Genomic DNA, 21,720 nt, shown 5'->3' with positions numbered 1-21,720 from the left:
TAATGAGTAATGGGGAGAGGTTGATAGTATATAGAACATTCTGAGAAACAGAAGAAAGAAGTTATTTTCCACAAATTTGATTTTGAGACCTCGGATTTAGAATTTGAGGTCCCGAAATCAAGCATTGAAGGCACACAAATTCATGTGACAAGGGCGTTTTTTCTTTCATTATTATCTCGCAACTTCGACGACCAATCAAGCTCAAATTTTCACAGCTTTGTTATTTATCAATCGTGTCCAGTGTCTTTAATGCTGAAAGTATTTAACATAATTTTTAAAGATTTAATTTTTTTTAACTGTTAAGAAACACTTTAGAGGGGTCTATTGCTAAACATTTCTGTATATATAACAAGTAAGGTGAACAACTTTTTCTGGAGGATTGGCAGTCATAACAACTTTATTTTCATTCAGATTCTGTCATGAAACTGAGCGACCCCATAATAAAACAAATAATATTTTAGGTAGTAGTGGCTCTTGTGTGGGTTACGTGATTCTTCACCAGTATTTCCACGCCTCAACTTTATTTTTCGGCAAAACACTCTGTAGAAACAAAAACAACACAGATTAAAAGACATTTCTCATTGTTAACATTAGTTTTTGGCAAAATACAAGACAAAATCAGGGGACCCGCGGGCTGAATTGTTTCTTTCCCTGTCTTTCACCTCTGTGGACCCCCTGTTCCAATCCCACCCCCAGACCAGTGCCTTGCACGTGGATTTGGTTCTTAGTCTCTGCCTGACTGCGTGGGTTTTTCCCCATTGGGGTTTTCCTCTCACGTCTTTAACTGATAATTTCTTTTTGTCTCCTTTTCATTCTGTTATTGTCGTAATCAAAGACAAGAAAACCGGACTCTACGGTTCAGTAGACGCCATTTCAGTAAGCAACCCCTCTGATGCAACAATAGAAGTGCAGACAATCACCATCCTCCATGAACAACAAAAGAGCTCAAGTTGAGCGCTGTTTGATGTGTCATGGAATAAATAAAATCTCTAATAAAACAAAGTATAAACATATTATGAGAACCTCTTATTTGAATTGTTTCCCTTCACAAAATTATACAATTATTTCCCGACAGTTTGTAACAATAAATTTCATGTGTACCTTGTTAGAGATGTTTTTGTGTGGTTTGAGGGCAGGACATGGAGCTAGCACTAATGCCTCTACTGGACTGACTGGAGGTGTTATCAGGCATTCCTATTAAAAACAAACACAACCAAAATTCACAAAATTACAAGTTGTGTCAAAGAGATACACTTCAACAACAATTTCATCAAAATACAACACTTTGCCTTGTGAACTCACTCATTCTCTCTTCTGTTACTGTAGTTTGTTTGGGTTTGAACAAAGATAATTGAGCCATAGGGAGACCGCCAACATAGGGATGGATAGCCCAGTTGGTAGAGCGTGGTGCATTCATCCAGACGTCATTGGTTCAAGTCCGGCTGCTCCAGTCAATTTGTCTTTGATCAAACACAAACTATTTATAAATTTACTCATTCAGTTTCCCTTGTGGTTTATTTCCTAGACTGAATTCAGCACAGTTGTACACAATCATTGCACACTATTGTAAAGTAATTATAATGACTTAACAAGTCACATGGAAGACTAACTGTTACTCTTTAGAGGTTTTACCTGTTCGATCGGTTCGGGACTAGCGACAGGTTCATTTGATTCGATCGGTTCGGGAGTAGCGACAGGTTCATCTGGTTCGCTTGGTTCCACCGACACTGAAATAGTAATAATAATAATAATAATAATAATTTATGCAGTGCAAATTCCAATATGATTTTGTTCGAATGCAATAAACTATAAAACAATAAATAAAAAATAAAAAATACACTGTAAAAATATACATATGCACACATTCAAATGAGAAAAGGAAACATCAATAAAATGACTGTGTAATACAGACAAAGGAGCCAGACACTGTCATTTAAAGAGCATTTGAGTTTTAAAATTTATAAAAACAGTGACAACAATCAAGAAGAATGAGCCATCAACATCATTCCAAAGTTTTATTACCAGCCAAGGACAACAGCTAAATATTAGAAAGTCCCTTACCTGGTGGAGGTGACGGAGTACCAGGGAGTTCCATTGAGCTACAGCAGGATGGAGTGCTTGTCCTGCTGAGTTCGACGATATCTAAAAAACCAGAAAACAACAATCATTAGGAAACAACTATTGGTTCATTGGGAGGATGAAGGTAGCCGGTGGCTGAGAGACGGTTCTCGCATGCAATAATGTCCTCCATGCAATACTATCCGGAGGACATTATTGCATATGTATGTCTGCCGGACGGTTTTGCATATGCAATCGTGTCCGCCCGGATGCTGCTGCATAATGCAATTGTGTCCGCCTGGACACATTTGCATATGCAGTTGTGTCCGCCCCGTGCACAACCGTCCTTGCAGTAAATTAAACGCCCTTGGTCGACGGAACACGTTTGCAATTTCTTTTACAAGCTAAGTGCATTTCATGAATGACATGGGAAATGTTCGGCTGTTGATTGGGTTGGTTATTCGCTGCAATCATAAAATATGTGAATATTCATGCTGCATTTTCCTAGGTTCAGTGCATTCATGCTCGCTTACGTGCACACATTCTTGTACATTCATGTACATGTCCACCGGACGGTTTTTGCATAGCCCCGGACACAATTGAATATGCAAAAGTGTCCGGAGCCGACAGTATTGCTTGGCGGACACAATTGCATCTGACATGGGCACTTGCCAGGGTGTGACTCAGTTATGGAAGTTTTCTGTTAAATGTGCCATTTATTTTCTCTGTGTGCGCCTTGGGTGTCTTTATTGACAGACATGTGTGCGGTATAATTACATAACTATTATAAATTATTATATTACCGACAGACTGTGCTTGTCTCACTCTAGGCTTGATTCTAGAGAGTCCAGCGTCAATGTTAAATGGGCAATCTTTGGACCAGTGCCCTGACAGTCTGCAGCTGAAGCAAATGTCAGCAATTGGCATGCCTGTCCAACAAAAACATGAAAAACGAGAGCTGAGTGATCGTTTGCGAACGAAAACACAGAGCTGTTCCACTTCAACTGACGGATTCTTGAAAACTGCACCTTTATAAGGTAACATCACGTGACAAGCTTTTTAAATAGAGCATTTTCATGTAAAATAACGCAAGATACAACTTGTTTGCACTAACGTGAAAATATCAAGAGTATTTTTTGGGGGGAGATAAATTTTTAACTTTCTTTAGCTCTTCTGTTATGTCTGTACATGTACTTGTGAATTCAGGCCCAATTAAATATTATATCTCTATTGTAATAACATTTTATTTGATTTCCTCGCACCTTCTTCAGGGACGTTTTCAGGTTCGTGGTCGAGACCATCATCTTCAATTTGTATGCTAGGGTCTGGTAAAAACTCAGTTTCTGTCACCTTTGACTGCATGGGTAAGATCTGTGTAAGAAAAGAGAAGTTTGAAAAAGAGTTTAAAAAGATGAATGCTGTCAACATTGCATTTCTAGAGGAGTAAACCTATAAAAATGTCTACTCATTTTGATTGAAGAAAGTAAACTTGAGAATTTTCTGAATCAAAAAAAACAAACATTTGGCATGGTGGGAGTACAATCAGGTGAGGTTTTACTGTAGCACCATGTATAAATCTCTTTTGAGTAGTGTTGGTTCCGAGAAGAACCGGTGGTTGACGACTCAACGTTCATATTCCTGAAGACGATCAGAGCATACTGATTGAGAAGTTGAGTTGTCAGTGTTTTGCCCAAACTTGTCCTTTTTGGATTGTCTTTACTCTGTTTATATTTGAAACAGTTGAGGATAATGTTTCCTTGGATTAATTTACCTTGCTATATGGAGGAAGGAAAGAGTTCTTTTACAAGTTTCCTTAAGAAATAGTTTGGTTTATTATAATTTACTTTACATTTCATTGAAGATGGAGGGTATAGTTATTTGTTGTTTTAGACTCTTCCATGTCCATACTTTTAGTGTCCATTTCACAGAGAAGTTTAAATGAGTTGTATGGATTTCATTTCATTATTTGTTTTTCTTGTTAATTGATTTACCTAGTTCATTGAAAAGTTCTTGCTAGGATAACTTTGATTGAGTCACTTTCGATAATTGTTATTATTCCTTATTTTGCTCTTTTTGCCATTCAGGTCTTTCAGTTATGATTAAGTTATTGTTTCTTTTGTACATTAGATTTATGTGTTTCTATTCCATGAAACTTCAGAGATTTACAGTTTCTTGTGTAAGGTTCTAGCATAGACCCCAGATGAGATTCCTAGTGCTGTATGCTATGGGTTGTTTATTGCAGAGATGTAGAGATTAAGTAATTAAGTACACCAGCTGTGGAATGTCTTAGGAACTTTCAAGGTTCATGGCTGTGTGTTTGGTTTTTTGACATAGGTTTAGCTACATCACACAACTCTGTGTTGACCAGTATCAATACTGTGCTGTGTGTGTGAGGGTATAGTATAGTTAATTGCTATGTGATCACTGCACAGGTGGCTGACATCAAGAACCACTATCTAGATTGTTTATGTTACAGCCATGTTGCTAGCTCATTAGTATGTATTTGTCTTTCTGGACAGCAGTGTCTATTGTGTATAGCAGTGTTAAAACTTAGTGTTCTTTACTGGACTCTAGAGTTTTCGTGAATATTTAATAAGGTGGACTGAGGAACTATTTTATCTTTGGCTAAAGGGTATAATAATAAATGTGTTTCTCTATTGTAAAAGTTATCTTCTTAAGCTTGAGACATTTGCTCTTTGCCATAGAATTTAATGTTTCAGGTTTACTTTGGTTATTTTGATTTAATGTTTGTATTTTCTACATTTCTATTGTATAATCTTATGTTTGCTTATAATCTTTTTCTTTTCTGTTACTTTTATAGACTTACGCATCAACCCTTTTTTAAAATCTTTTTGTGCTTGTGAATAAAATACTTGTATAAAGAACCAATCTTGTCTGGTCACATAAAGTATTAAGTACACAAACAAACACACATCGTTGCAAACCAAATTTACTAAACTAGAACAATCTCGTTACCCTGGAGTCAAGTGCCATCACCTGTCGACGCTTGTTTCGTTTACGCACAAATGCTGCTCTGACCTAATAAATATGGGCGGAGAAAAGTAACAATTCTTTGTAAGGCCGAGTAAAAAAAAAACATGTTTCACGTCCGGGTTTTTCAAAAAAAGGAGGAAGAGGGGCTTTTTATTTTTTATTTTTTATTTCAAGATGGCCGCCATTCTTTGTTAAAATGTCAAATATCCATTGTTTTTTCTACTGCTGAAATACACAAAACATAAATGAAACAATTTAGTCGAGGCATTCAGGAAAGACATTCAGATTGTTTTTGCTGAGATCATTTAAAATAACCCTATTTAAAAAAAAAAAAAAAAAAAAAATGTGCATAAAAAAATGTGCATAAAAAATAAAATAAAAAAGGAGGCGGCCTGTAAAAAGGAAGCGGGCGGGGACGCAAAACATGTTTTTTTTTACTTGGCCTAACAAGATAAAGTACATAGGCCTGTTTCTTTATATTGATTACTTCTTCAGTTAAAAGGGATTGGTCAAAAGGGAATGCTCACTAAAACATTTTGATAACAAGTTCAGAGGAGAAATATTGTTATTTAATGACAACTCTCCCCACCACTTTTCTGACAGTCTCCCTCCAACAAAACGGTAATAAATAACCTGACAAAGGACTCCTTCTCTGTTCAAAGAACAGGGTCCAAGGTACGAAGGTCGACAGGCCTCGAAATAACCAAAGGCACCCACAGCGAGTGCCATGGTGTCATGTACTTTGTGGTGCCCTTTGCAAAGTTCAAGGGCAAAATTGCTGTGCCCCCTGAAGAGCGAAGTTCAGGGTGAACAATTTTCAGAGCTCTATAATCTTATCTGTAGGAAACTTTTTATCTCACCGAGTAAACATTTCATGGCTGCCCACATTTTCGGGCAGTTGGTTTTGGACATCAGATTTCCCTTAAAAACCTATATGGAGATGAATAGCTTCTTCAAGCACAAACAAACCACCTAAGCACGGGAAAATCTTGCTTAAAAAAAAAAGATTACCAGCCAACATTCCATAAAGTTTACACTGTTGTGACTGGTGCTACACTCAATTTTTGTTAAGCAGTATTTTCTGCTAAACATCTTGATGCAAATTGGGCCCTGCAAGTAACTCTTGGAAGGATTGAAAGTTCACTGACCTCTGAGTTGAATACGCAATAGATCAGAAAGATGAAGAGTCCCTGGAAAGAATTGAAGATGATAAAGAGATACTCGAAAACCTCTCCGTCGCCATAGAAATTTAGCAGTCCAAAGAGCCACGTCATTCCCATGATGGGCATGAGAACGAGGGCGCCCTTCACGCCAGATCTTACGACAAGATGAAGGAAAGAAAATCAGTAAAACGTAACATCTCACCAAACACGGGACCTATGTCATACTCGTAACTGAAGCAAAACATTTTGCTCAGCAAAACTTAATATTAGGTAATTATGGTTTTAAGGTCAACTGACTGGGTTAATTTTTAATATTTAGGTCGACCACCAACATCAGAGCAATGTACTTTGATTGACATTTTGTTTATCCAAATTTGCCAAGCAATACTTTTTATCTAGTTAGCAAATTTTAACTTGGTAAAGACCAGGGCCCAATTTCATAAAGCTGTTAATCAGAAAATAGGTGGGGCACCAGTCACAACAATGTAAACCTTGTGGACTTTTGGCTGGTAAACAGTTTCTGCTCAGCAACATTTTATCTGTGCTTAGCAAGTTTTTGTGCTTACAGGCTTTATGAAATTGGGCCCTGTATGTGACTGAATATTTAGCTTGTTGAGAAGGACGATCTAACAATCCGGGAAGTTCGACATCACCCTCCCCAACCACACCTTGACATTATTTTACTCACTTGATGTGGTCATAGTTTTTCTCTTGATGTAACCGAGCTGATTTCATAATGATCCGGATCACCATCGTAAAAACAATCATGTTGAACTACGAGAAATCACAAAAATAAAGTACATGGTCAAAATACGATTATGCAATTTTTTTTAATACTTGGATTGATGAAGGAGTCTTAAAGGCGAAAAAGAATTAACTCTTTCGAGAAAAAATTATGTTTGTCTCAAGTCAGAAGCTGCTTTTTAGGGGCTATTTAGAATGATCAATGTTCAATAAAAATTCAGATATTTTTTTCGAAATTGTGTTGACCCATCGACACACCCCAATTTACAATTCATTATTTTTATGAAAAGTTTTATGAGAAATCGCCTTACCTCACAAGATCCAGAAGGCTACTTCAAAGTGAGCGCTACACTTAACTGATTTGGGCTATCGATTTAAATCAACTGCCACTAGGGGCACATTGTCACCTACTCCTGGGGCTGAAACGGGGTTACATCCTTCACAGCCTGCAAGCATGGGTATCGTCCACTAAGACCCTGGCTGGTAGAGCAAAATGCACTACCCTTCCCAACTTTTTATGAAGCAATTATGGTCTGGTTTTGTTTTTACTTACCATTACAACTGCTATGACTGGTACTATAAATGAAAAGACACTGTCCCCCACAAGCCAACAACTGCAAGAAATAAATACATATTCTATGATTCAAAAAAATGAATGAATATTTGGCATTGCAACACTCCTAAGATTAAAAAAACAATATTATGGTAAGTATTGTCTGAAGCTTTGCATGGTGTGAATGACAAGGACAAAACTATAAATAAATAGTAAAATAGGTCTCTTTAGTGGGATGTTGGCTCCGAAAAGAGCTGGTCTTCAGGAGTTGAGCAAAGTATATTGTTCAAAACGTCGAGACCACACCGGCTCTTTTCAGAGCCTTCAGCCTCGAGAAATAGGTTCCTCTTCTGGTCACTCAAAGTCCCTTGGGGGAATAGAAGTACCCTAGTAACCTCATTGCCATTCAATATGTGTATAACAGTTACTTCCTAAATATTATGGTAGATGATTGGAAATAATTTGTTCTTATTATTTACGCTGTCTTTGATCCATATCCTTCGTTGTTTGCACCAAAAGATATGGCGCATATTACGGCCGGAGCGACCCAGCCGATGAGAATGTAGCGGTACATCTTAATGTTCTCACTGCCGTAGACTTTGACCACCTTCATGTAGAGATGCACCCCCTCTACCAACATCCAACCAAAGACCGATAGGTAGAAGTAATGCAGAAACAGGGCGATGATCTTGCAGACAACCTATCAGAAAGCAGATATAAACACATTCAGTGTTGTAGCTAGAACAATTGTAGTGTTTGGGCGCTTAATGCAATTTAGTCCACCAAGGGCAAGCCCTTCAACAAAATTATTCATGTTTGGGTATGGGGCCATCATTGCTGAAGTGCAATCGTGGGGAAATCTGTGCTGGGCAGCACAGTGTATTTTGCTCAGAGTATTTCGACCACCATGGCTACAACACTGCTTGCATTATAAGGTCAGGTGGACAGTAAAACAGTTTTAAAACAGTAAAACTTGGGCGGTGTACGTTTTTGAACATTTGCCAGCCCAACAGACTAAGAAGTTTGCTGTGTCACTGGCTTCTACTCTACGCAAAGAAGTCGTTCGAACTTGAGAAAGAAATCGATTTGGTGCACAATGATTTGAATACAGATGAAAAAGGCACAATGGCAGCGTCATGATAAAGGTATACTTTGCAGGAATAATTGAACAGTCTACTGACCGGGTTTCCATTTCCAAGATCAACACCGCCAACAAATAAGATAAGAGCCACCAAGAGAGCTACAACTAGGTTAGTATGAATGAAAATACGATCAAACTGCAACATCGTCCTGATAGAGAGAAAAATAAATTAATAAGAAACAATTAATAACTATTCAAAATGAGAAAAAAAAAAATTGCTTGCATAGTTTAACATGAATTTAACTTGTTTTATATGCGAGCACAAAGACATGTTCGAGAACATTTATGTCATTTTTCTTACAAATAAGTTATACCTGAGAACTCATAGAATTGAAAAAAAATTAACAATTGTTTTTCTTCGTTATTTTCTTGCAACCTGGATGATCAGTTGAGCCAACATTTTCAAGACATTGTTACTTAAGGTTACATGAAGTTTGGATACTGGTCGTCAACAGTTACCCATATTATACCCTGCTTTTAAAATGAGACAAAAACTTGCTTACCATAAATAGATGTAAATAGTGAGTTGGAGGACCAGTGCTAATATCGACACCCCAACGCCAATATAAGAAAGCCAGTCAAGAGGTCCCAAGACTGTGATTTCTGGTAGAATCTTAGTTTCCTACAGTGAATATTAAAAACACAAACGTTATGGTTAGCATGTGGAAAGCTCTATCTGTGGGGGCGGTCCTCGCTAAGTATGATCGACGACATTTCTCACAAAAGAACAACTTAACATTGTTCCGGTCAAACAAAAATTACGCCAATCCTTAATTAAAAATTATTTAGCAGAGTGGTCATATGAGATGACAATACTCTTAAATAAATTTATGGTTGCAAAAAATCCAAGATGCTTTCATAATTTCTTAAAACATTAATTTCCCTCGGTGAGGCGGATGACCAGCTGTGCCTTTTACATCACTTTTTAACCTCAACTGCACTATGCTGATTCAGACTCAGGTGTCATTTTCATCCACATCTGTTGATTTTGTTTATTTTGTTGTTTTTGTTTAGTTTTGGGGGTTTTGCATGGAGGAAAATTTTGGAAATTTAATTAGTTCTGAATCTGAATCTGAATTATATATTTGCCAAAGCATCCTCATGGAAACATCACACCAATTTTCTCAAAATAGTTTGTACAATCAACAGCTGCAGTGCTTCTTACCAAGCAAGTTATTGTCATTATTTTTTGGTGCATTTACCAATCTATGACCCTCACAAACAAAATAGAAGAGGTATACACAATTTAACCTTCTTTTTTATTAGTGCTTGGCGATGTTGTGATAAAGATACAGTTTTGAACGAGTCATCTCTTGACCTTTTACCTTATAACTAATGTCCATAAGAATCCCAAAGTTTGTTGAATGATTGCAGTCGCATTTCGAGAAATTTGTTGTCGAGAATACCGTCTTGCATCCCCAAGATGACCATCTTAAAAATAAAAACAAAACAGCAAATCAAAACATTCTCATTTAAAGGAGAGCAGACTTTGTTCTGCAATTTCATAGTGTACGTGAAAGAACCCAGGGGTGGATTTCACAAAGAGTTAGGACTAGTCTTATCTTGACTTAGGACGAGTAACTTAAGACTAGCTATGCGTTTTTGATAGCATTTACAGGTTTTCTCACGTTGTGAGCTCCAGTGACTATTAAGTTCACTTATGAGACATCCTTGGTTTCATTGCCAGATAATAATAGTTCTGGTAAGCAACATTTTGTTGTGCTTACCTACGGTATTTGCTAAAAGCAGCTATGAGGTTGTAATGGCCACAAATAAATTTAAACTTACGTTTCGTTAATCTCGTTCCAAAATGTGCATATGGGTGTTCTGACCTCATAAAATGCTGTATCATCAATGGTACGTATTTCTGTGCCAGTATCCTAACAAGAAAATTACAAATCGGGCAATTTGACTGACAGCTCGTTTTTGTCAATACACAAAATTAATTGGTAAATACAGGCACAAGCCGCAGAATAGGCGAAGACAGTTTACATTTGAAATTTTGTTGAGAATATTTGAGGTTTTTTTTTCAAGCTAGATTCAGGACTGTAAATTCTCCAGGCAAGGTATATCAACACCACCATCATTTACATTCACTGGGCTTTCATGGGAGGGGATCAATTGGGGGCGTGTCGGTTGGAGGAAACAGAACCCTGCAGAAATTTTAACTCTGAAGATTTTTCTTAAAAAATTGTCGCTACAGAATTTTTGCTGCCGTGATTTTGTTAGGTCATGGTTTCTTTGTGACAGCAGTGCTCTCTGAGAAAAATGGTCCTGACAACAACCCTCCAAAAACCTGTCTATTTTTTTTTTTTGGGGGGGGGGGAACCTTTGGAATGCAAAACAAATTTCTTGGAAGGAGAAAAGTATTTGAAGATTTCCGACATTAACTAGTTAAAGATCAACAATGCTCAAGGATTGGTTAATGATTACTTCAATGTGCTGAAGGCGGAAGGTAACGGGCACCGATGTCTTGTTGCCTTCAACAAAGAGCGAGAAGGTCAAGAGGGCGCTGTTCACTTCTTGAGTCGTCTCGTTGTAAGCAACTTCTGTCCTGCAAAGTCAGAAAAAAATAGAATCTGACTGGAAGAACCGTTATGGAATGTGAAGCTTTAGGGCCGGACCGAATCTCGGCAGGCAATGGATTTGTCCGGAACGCCCAAGCCCTATTCTACAGCCAATGTGCATAGCTGAGGTGTCTGGTATAGGATGCATTTTTAATGGGTCTTCGTTATAAAATACCACCATCTTGTTGTCTGGTTCCCTATAAACAATGGCGTTAATGTATATGACATAAATGTTCACATTAAGGGGACTATTTCTCCTTCTAGCCTCCATTTGAGTTATTCCATTGTTGACGTAGTTCTAATAAGGATGCTCACATTTGCAAGAACAATGGACTTACCTGTTAAGTCTGCTGCCACCTAGTGTCGCAAAAAGTCACCCATTATAGATGAGTCCAAGCTTGTATAGACTTGGCCCTTGTCTTTATCCGCAAGGAGACAGACAGGTCCCTGCTCTCAGAGCCAGTGTTTCCATTAGATACAATACGTGCAGTGACATGAGCTTTCTATGCCCAAACAGTACAATGCTGTCATGTCCGCAATAGAATTTGACTGCGTATTTCTATGTGAAATGAATGAAGGCCAAAGGTGAAAGTACACGCCGGTTTGGAGACGGGTCTCTGGCCTTATTCACGAGCCTCGAAGCGTGACGTCAGATGTTCAGGCTAGGTCCAAGCAAGCCCCTGTTGCATGGAGCTGCTAGCACACATAGCTAAGCATAACAAAATTATGCATACCAAAATAAGGTAACCAGCCAAATTACCATCTAGCACCATTTGTAACTGGTATCCTGCTCAAATCTGCTAAGCAGAAAGTTAGTAAGCAATATTTCCCAACTAAACGTGTTTTACCTTTCAGCCTCGGTTTTGTAATGCTATAAGTGGGATATAAAAAATATGTCGGTCTTGGTTGTACTTACTCTGTTTTGTTCAGGAAAACTGTTCTGTTCAGATTATTCTCTTTCCTCAAGACCACCAAAGTGAAATTCCCTGACAAGTAAAATAAAAATTAAAATATCAAAAAGATGAAGTGCATTCTCTTCAGCCTAAAACCTAAAGCCTGATCCGTAAAGGTGGTGTTTTGTGGACACCGAGTCAATCTGGTGGTTTAAAGTGTCTTTCTTATCAAACTGTTGCCTCCTAACTTGAGAAAGGTCCCTACTTGAGAACTATAGTTGGGTCCCAACTTCAGTGTTACAATTGGGACAGCCTTACTATAGCTGGAACTCGCAGATCTTTTCTCTGTGCAGAGGATCAACCACTGAAACACAAAGTGTTCCTGGGTTGATGCAACACTAGGCTGCGAGTAGAAGGTGCGGGTGCGCGATGGTGGATGGAAATGCAGAAATAGATTCTTATTAATTTTCTCAAGTTTTATCAATGATGATTTCCAAATATCACTTACTAGCCAAGTTCTAAGTCAAGAGAATTTTCAGATGACTGAAATTACTTCAGAGGCCCACAGACTGATTACACTGTCGGGTTACCCCATCTATAGTTGGACCAACCCAAGGGTAGGGTGTCGTGGCCGAGCGGTTAAGAGCTCCGAATTCAAGCTCTCCTGATTCTGTTCAGCAGAGTGTGAGTTCGAATCCCGGTCGTGACACTTGTGTCCCTAAGCAAGACACTTAACTATTATTGCTTCTCTCCACCCAGGGGTAAATGGGTACCTGTGAGGGCAGAGATGGTTCTTGTGATTGATTTAGCCGAGTAGCACATTTGTTGCACGAGGCTGCATACTCCCCAGGGAGCTGAGATGGTTTAAGGAGTGAATTAAGGCCCAGTGACCAGGGGTAATATCTTGAAGAGCTTTGAGACACCCGTAGGGAGTGAAAAAGCGCTATATAAAAAAAAACCTCAACTCAACTCAATTGCAGTTGGGATGAATCTACAGTTGGGATGAATAAAACCAATGGGTTTGTAAGACCACTGCCTGTCCTTATCCATGGTTAAAGACTGGGGACCAGCCTCCCATGCGATGTAATGTTCCCTACATCCCTTGCGTATCTTGCAACAAGACCCAAACAGTGCCCTCTCTATGGTCAATAAAGCCCTAACATTGGGCGTGAGTGTTGCGCAGACACACATGCACGTTTTCATTTACCTAATTGATGGCAGCCAATGCATGTATTTTAAGTACACCGTCATTAATTACTTACCATCATCAGGAAGTAGGTCAAAGTCACTGAAATCAACATCCAGGCTATCCTGGGATGATGAGGCAGAAGTTTCCACTTCCTGGACAAATTCAAATGCTTTAAGATCGTCTACAGTCTGGTAGCTGCATAAGTCAGCACCTTTGGTGGCAATGTATACAAATTTTCGTTGAAATAAATATCAAAAGTACAAGCATGAGCAATCGTTATGGAAGAAATCTGTTCCATTCCATTCACTGTTAACAGGTAGGGGCCATTCCACTCACTGTTAACAGGTAGGGGCCATAGATTGGTAAATATGCCAACAATTTATGACCATAAAATCTTATTTGCTGAGAAGCAATGCAGCTTTGGAGAAAATAGTTTAAGACAGGATTCCGTTTGAGGTTGTATGGTTTGGATAATTTGTTTAGCCAAAAACGTTTGAATCTGAGGTATGATTCATACATACTCAGAATTATTTCAAGGATTGAGGTAGGGACTGAAAATCCAATTGCGGTGTTCTCAAGAAACCAAGGTCTCCGAGGTGGAAGGCATGCGAGACACCACACTATGACAACCTGTCCACCCATAAACGCATTCCATTGGGCAGTGCTCATTTACTGTGTTCTCCTTTTGACACAATAATGCTGTTGAAAAATTGAGCAGAGAAACGACTTGCACTTTTCTACTAACCATTGCAAGTCAAAATTTCTTGCGATCACTGACATTGTCCTGCCCTTCTTTCAAAATCAATCTGCCTCGCCTTTCTGTTCTGGTCTAATTATACTTACTGTTTTGTTGTTTTGTGAGCGTTGTGCAGTTGCCAGGCGCTAAAGTTCCAGCCAAAACCTTCATCGCATCTTCTGTGTCAGACACTACATCCATCTCATTTTCAGTTGACTGTTGACAGAAACAACAATAACTTGATTTGCATAAGAGATAATGCACATTAGGCCGAGAAAAAACAAAACATGTTTCACGTCCGGGTTTTTCAAAAAAAGGAGGAAGAGGGGCTTTTTATTTTTTATTTTTTATTTCAAGATGGCCGCCATTCTTTGTTAAAATGTCAAATATCCATTGTTTTTTCTACTGCTGAAATACACAAAACATAAATGAAACAATTTAGTCGAGGCATTCAGACAAGACATTCAGATTGTTTTTGCTGAGATCATTTAAAATAACCCTATTTAAAAAAAAATAATAATAATGTGCATAACAAAATAAAATAAAAAATAAAATAAAAAAGGAGGCGGCCTGTAAAAAGGAAGCGGGCGGGGACGTGAAACATGTTTGTTTTTTTACTTGGCCTTAGTTTTACACAAATGCCATTATGTGGAAAGCACTGTTTGTTCATTGATTTCCCCAGAGTCCTGTGAGAAATTCACAGGCATAATTATGACCAGGCCTTGAATTACATGGGCCTTCATTGCCATTGGTCTTGGCTTTGGTGCCCCTTACAAATTTCCCATTGACTTTAAGATTTTCCAATGGAAGTGCCCTTTGCAAAATTAAAATGGCCTTTCTGATGTCGTGAATTGATAATTCAATGTTTTCTCAAAAAGTAAAGCATTTCATGTAATAATATTTCAAGAGAAGTCTTTTACCATTGCCTTCTGTAAACCCTGTAAGTTATTTGTAAATCTGTGAACTTTTTTTGTCTGTTCCGAAAGTGTATAATGGCTTTAAATGCAAGCAGAGATTTTAATGTTTAATATTTTATTTTCAATAGAAATCATTTACATAGAAAGAAAAGGAACAAATCAAAAGTGTCATCCAGTCATCTTACCAAAGTCTGTTCAGGTTCCGTTAGCTTTGAAAACGCGAACAGAACATTCTGCAAAAATAAAAATGTCAAGGAATTGGACTTGTTGTCTATTTAGTATTAATACCATCTAAAGGTTTTTGGAGTCTTTTAAAAGTGTACTGATTCATAGAAAAATCAGTTGGTGTAACGCATCGTATAATCATGGAGGTAGAAATGGTACTAATACTAGATAGACTAGAGGGGGGGGGGGTAGAGGAGAGGCATATGTGCATAGTGTGGCCCCTTTTGTAAATTTTAATATCGATGGTCTTTTTCTGCTTCAAAAAACATATTGTCAAGTTTACGTATGGCGCCACCACTTTTTCATTCGATATGAAATAATATAGTATTTAATTTACCTCAATGAGATGTCCCTTTTTGTAAAAATGAGTGAAAAGGTGGTGGCGCCATACGGAAAGTTATCCAGAGACTCACTATACTACTTGGATTCCTACTATACGTACTATCTCATCTCAAGTTCAACCCATTCTCACAGTCAGTCTACTTCATTTTAACACCATCTGCCATGTGTCATGTGTGTGTGGCGGGTGCTGAAATCTGAATGACTTTTCTTCTGCCCCCCTGTTGGCAGAATGACTTGGTATAAAACCCAAAACGTACTCACTTAAGTCACTGGGTGGGGCTCTAACATCATCCCGCCCAGATGAGAAACCTTGGAGCATGGTAAGAGCCATGCTCCCCACAAATTTAATAGAGAGAATTTACAGCCAAACTGCTACTCTGGGTCTCTCTGTCGAAAGCCAAACGGAGAAGTGACAGGTCGAAGGTCACCGATACAAACTTTAATATGCAAATGAGAAAGTTGTATCGGCCCCAAGAGGGCGCACTTTTGAGGTGAATTGGCCCAATTATTTTTCGTTCTGTTTGGGAATAACAAGCGAGCCCTTTCTGGATCAAAAGGTCTGACTGGGTCCCGTTAGGGCTTGACCCATTTTGGATCGGTAAGACCGGGATCAGGGTCAAAATGACACAAAAGGGTTAAAATTAGACATAATCCGGGATGAAAACCCCACTTTCCGTCAGTTGAAAACCCATCGTGGGTCAGGCCCCCTCAACTGGGACCGTACCAAGTCAATTCTGACCCGAGAGATTTCGGAGTGTGGATAAAACACACACAGGAACATTACTACGGCCTTATACATTTTGTCATTGTTATAGCCATCCCCAGCCCCCCCCCCCCCCCCCCCCAATCCCCGACCTACCGTAGCGACGCTATCTGTCTCGCTCTTTGACAGCCGTGTATTCGTAGGTAGAGACGCAATGCTCGTAAGGAAGTCTTCTAGAGCGACTTTCTGGTCAGCTGTTAGCTTCCCAGGAGCCTCGTCCACACCAATGCTGTTATTCCTGCTGACGTTACTGCTGCTGCTGCATTTGATGGCGTCCTGTTAAATAGAATATTGTGCAGCTTTAAAGCCATTATACACTTTCGGAACAGAACAAAATAATAAAAGTTCACAGATTTACAAATAACTTACAGGGTTTACAGAAGGTAATGGTGAAAGACTTCTCTTGAAATATTATTCCATGAAATGCTTTACTTTTCGAGAAAACATTAAAACATTAAATTATCAATTCTCGCTAACGAGAATTACGGATTTATTTTGAACATTATGTCGAAACGTGCAGAAACAAGGATGGGTTTTCCCATTATTTTCTCCCGACTCCGATGACCGATTGAGCCTAAATTTTTACAGGTTTGTTATTTTATATAAAAGTTGTGATAGATAAAGTGTGGGCCTTTAGACAATACTGTTTACCGAAAGTGTCCAATGGCTTTAAAGGCACTGGACACCTTTGGTAAAAATCTCACAGCCAATCAAACATCCAGCCAATAACTAACTGTTTTTGGCTTTATCAAAAGCTTAACATGTTATCATTAATTAGTTAGATATAGAGTATTTTCATGAAGGCAACCCCTTCTTTTAGTAAACAGTTTCACAAATTTCACTCCCATGAAATGGAAAGTTTGGGAAAGGTCTATTTATTTTTATTTTTTTTAATCCCCGTCGCTCGAGTTTGCTGCAATGAATAATGTCTAGTTTTCAAGACTCTTTCAGTAATTAAGAACGTGTTTCAAAGTGCAATTTCCAAATATTGTTACTTATAATGTATTTTTTTATCTCCCTTTTCGTTAGTTTTCATTTCTTTTATTTTTATCATCGAATATCTCATGTGAATTATTTATAATACTTGCATGGATGAAGTGCCTCTCGTTAATTTTGTAGCGATTATTTTTTATAGGATGGACAATAATTGTTTGTGTTCATAGTGAGTTCCTCCTTTACCATTCACTTGTACGGTGAAACTAATTAGCTTTAATGTGATTTTCTTTCATCACCATGATAATGTCGAAAAACTAATGACTCGGCATGCAATTAATCATTATGAGCATTGGTGCGAGGTGAAAGCCTTCAAAAACAATTTTGTTCATCCTTGAAAAACAAATCATTATACAAAAATTACTGGTATAGCCGTTAACGAGAGGCATTCATGTTGCTGTTTCCCTTGTATTAATTTATCACTTCTGAACCTAAATTAATAATCATGACATCATTAACGAAAAGGACAATTGTACGTGAAAAAACAACAAGCTTTGGGTATCTTTTGAAATTCGAACCGAAATTCTAGTAATATTTACTGACAGAGTCTCGGAAAATGATCATCTTGTCAGCAAACTCAAGCGATTGGAATGGAAATAATTGAGGTCTTCTGAACATGATTGACTGAGTAAGCACTAGATAGGACAGGTGGACTATTGGTCACGTTTAAAGATGAGAGAAGGGGGCCTTTCTGTTGTGTTTTGTTTCGGTCACAGATGACCAGTTTTATATAGTTTCGAGTTGAGAGGTTTTTTTTAATGCCCTTTCTTTTGTTTGCACATCTTCCTCAGCCTGTAGGGATCAGTTGCCATGGTTTGAACTTTGCATTTCTCTAATGCATGGCAACAGACCCAATAAAATATTTGTACGTACGAGAGTAACTTTGTGGGCAGGTTTTGTTATAAATGAAACACAAAAGAAAAGTAACAGAACTGAGAAGTCTCCCGAACCTCCATTTATCTACTCCGCGGCAGTAGAATAAAGCAAGACAGTTCCCTAAGAACAACTCTACCTGGTAAGTAGATACACACATGGTGTTACCGCAAACCAAATTATACAAAAGTAACATTGTTAGTGTTTGCCCTTATGTTTGTACAGGGGACACGTTTAAAATTTTTATCATAGGACAACACTGCAGGGGGAAATCCCAAAATGTCTGTCGATCCGATAAGAATGTCACATTATTTTGACCTAATCACGTCACCACTACGTCACACTAATCCAACATACCTCAAAAGTGTCCACTGGTCCCCCGCAGAAATATGGTGGAGCTGCTGTTGTCATTTCGTTGGTTGACTCGACAAGGGGTGTAGATTGATACATGGTCGTTGATTGGTCAGTTGTAAATTGAAACATGGTCGTTGATTGGTCAGTTGTAGATTGATACATGGTCGTTGATTGGTCAGTTGTAGGTTGATACATGGCCGTTGATTGGTCACTTGTAGATTGATACATGGTTGTTGATTGGTCAGTTGTAGGTTGATACATGGCCGTTGATTGGTCAGTTGTAGATTGATACATTGTCGTTGATTGGTCAGTTGTAGGTTGATACATGGCCGTTGATTGGTCACTTGTAGATTGATGATCAGTTGGGTTGGTAGTGGTTAACGGGTCAGTTGCATTTGGGTTGATAGTGGTTAACTGGTCAGTTGCATTTGGGTTGACAGTAGTTGCATTTGGGTTGGCAGTAGTTGCATTTGGGTTGGCAGTAGTTGCATTTGGGTTGGCAGTAGTTGCATTTGGGTTGATAGTAGTTGCATTTGGGTAGGCAGTAGTTGCATTTGGGTTGATAGTGGTTAACTGGTCAGTTGCATTTGGGTTGATAGTGGTTGCATTTGGGTAGGCAGTAGTTGCATTTGTGTCGGTAGTGGTTGCATTTAGGTTGATAGTGGTTAATTGTTTAGTTGAAGTTGGGCTGGTAGTTGAAGTTGGGTTGTGGTAGGTTGGGATAATTGATTCGGTTGTGGCAGTCACATTACCTAAAAGTGGTTCGAACAGAAATTGCAACACTCAATGACAGTGAACGTGTTTATATTCAGCATAACAAGTAACAGGGCCCAATTTCATAGAGCTGCTTTTCAGCAGATTTCTTAGCAGAAAAGAGCAGGATACCACTCACCGATCGTACATGTGAAATGTTATTTTGGCTGGTAACCTCATTCTGGTAAGCATTATTTTTGTTGTGCTAAACTATTTTTTTTGTTCTTGAGCAGCTCTATGAAATTGGGCACAGGAATTGAGTTATATTGCAAAACAGCTACATCAAAGTCTGCAGTACCATGGTTATGACCGTAAACACGCTGGCCGGAATCCCAAAAGTCCAATCCTCTGATACTTAATGTTGTCGTTTCAGCCAACAGCCATGCCGCGCCGTAGACGAGTCGCTGGATTTTTCCGGTTCATTCTTCTTCGCGAGAAAATGCATGAGAAACGAATTTTGGTTCCCCCACCCCCAATTTACCCAATGCAAGACTTATGCAGAAGTGAAAGTGCCTGTATGTTTTAAGATTATATATTGTGATACTTGGAAACAAACAAACAAACAAACAAACGAACGAACGAACGAACGAACGAACGAACGAACGAACGAACGAACGAACGAACGAACGAACGAACGAACGAACGAACGAACGAACGAACGAACGAACGAACGAGCGAGCGAGCGAGCGAGCGAGCGAGCGAGCGAACGAACGAACGAACGAACGAACGAACGAACGAACGAACGAACGAACGAACGAACGAACGAACGAACGAACGAACGAACGAACGAACGAACGAACGAACGAACGAACGAACGAACGAACGAACGAACGAACGAACGAACGAACGAACGAACGAACGAACGAACGAACGAACGAACGAACGAACGAACGAACGAACGAACGAACGAACGAACGAACGAACGAACGAACGAACGAACGAACGAACGAACGAACGAACAAACAAACAAACAAACAAACAAACAAACAAACAAACAAACAAACAAACAAACAAACAAACAAATGAACGCGCCGTTTTCCCAATAAGGTATAAGGTAAGAAATGCGCCTTGTTTTTGCGTGACGTCTAAACCGGGCTTTATGCGACCAAGTATTATTGCCAATTGCAATAACATTTCGTTTTTAAAAAATCAGACAATATTTCGAATAATATGGAAAAAATGAAATTAGGCAATAATAACTTACATTTGATCGTGGCCAAAAGAAATACCTGTGTATGATATAAAAACATAATGAGATCATATTAATTATAGACTATGACAAATCCAGTTCCCTGTACACCAAAATGTTTGACCGAGTCATCGATTTTAGTCAAACAACCCGAAAACAGCGAGTAAAGATCTAAAAAGATATACAAAAACAGGATATAAAAAGCATATACCTTGCTGCATTCGATATACCAATCAAACGTAAACTCAGTTGACAATACAAATCAAACGATTAACAAATAAAACCTCAAATTTAAATTTGGACAGGGTCTATTTATAGGATAAGCGATAAAAGCATAATTTTGTTTTGACCAAGACGTTAGTCACAATTATATTTTGATTATAGTTGAAAAATGCGAGATAAATATCAAATTGAAATCATCAAACTTACCAGCTCCGTGAGTCGAAGCATCATGTATCAACTGAAGACAGTAGATAAGGTCGAAAACTTGATCAAAAGATCGTTTTAATTTTCCAGATTTCTTTCGCAAAAGGAACAAAGTCCCGTAGTACCGTTATTAAAAATCCACACGCAACCTCACTCGTGTTTGCGACAAGAGTAATAATTATACACTTTGGGTGTTCAAGAGCTCATTTGGTGAAGTCTAAAATCACTTAGCGAGCTGTGGGCAAACACTGCGGATCTGAATCCATGCGTCACACGGCTCAATGGTCTTTGCGATGACAAAGTAGTTAAACCGTTTAAAGGCACTGGACACATTTTGTAATTACTCAAAATATATATTAGCATACAGAAATTAGCCAACGAGCAACGAAGAGGTATTAATGCATAGTATAAAAACATTGAGAAAGACTCGCCCTATAATCATTTATTGTTTTAAGTGCACCACATACAAATATCTCAGCACACTTAACTCCTCTGAAGTAACGTAGTTTTTGAGAAAGAGGTAATTTCTCAACAATTATTTTGAATCTGAGAAAGACTTCCGACCTGATATGAAGCCTTTCTCAGGCATCTCAAAGCAAGCAAAGTTGTGCAACGGTGGTGTCTTTCTTTATTCGTTTTTTTGTTGCAACTTCGATGACCATTGAGACAGAATTTTCACAGATTTGTTATGCATGTTGTTTGGGATACACCAAGTGCGAATACTGGACCAAATTTCATAGAGCTGCTTAAGCAAAAAAAAATTGCTGAAGCAAAAAAATCCTTGCCTAGTAAAATCAGATTACCGGCCAAGACTCCACTGAATTGTTATGATAAGTTAACAACAGCT

The 21,720-nt window shown here is 38.5% G+C and overlaps 1 protein-coding gene across 1 annotated transcript; it reads right to left on the bottom strand.

Annotated features, from left to right (window-relative positions):
- Positions 1-227: 227 nt before the first annotated feature.
- On the bottom strand, positions 228-20,897 carry LOC117304743 (adhesion G protein-coupled receptor E3-like). The gene is made up of 24 exons (XM_033789345.1): positions 20,877-20,897; positions 20,463-20,487; positions 18,509-19,257; positions 16,382-16,561; positions 15,141-15,188; positions 14,146-14,254; positions 13,376-13,513; positions 12,137-12,206; positions 11,087-11,207; positions 10,442-10,533; positions 9,979-10,084; positions 9,157-9,275; positions 8,694-8,802; positions 7,992-8,212; positions 7,513-7,573; positions 6,904-6,989; positions 6,201-6,369; positions 5,035-5,097; positions 3,321-3,429; positions 2,862-2,987; positions 2,062-2,142; positions 1,633-1,727; positions 1,102-1,194; positions 228-540 (listed from the first exon to the last, which is right to left on the bottom strand). Exons 1-24 carry the CDS (start codon positions 20,895-20,897, stop codon positions 496-498), a joined length of 3,036 nt encoding a protein of 1,011 aa, XP_033645236.1. The 3' UTR covers positions 228-495.
- Between the last annotated feature and the right edge of the window lie 823 nt (positions 20,898-21,720).

Source organism: Asterias rubens, chromosome 21 (genome assembly GCF_902459465.1).
Source record: "Asterias rubens chromosome 21, eAstRub1.3, whole genome shotgun sequence".
NCBI lineage: Eukaryota > Metazoa > Echinodermata > Asteroidea > Forcipulatida > Asteriidae > Asterias > Asterias rubens.
The sequence above is the reverse complement of the archived record's forward strand: the minus strand, read 5'-3'. Positions and strand labels throughout refer to the sequence as shown.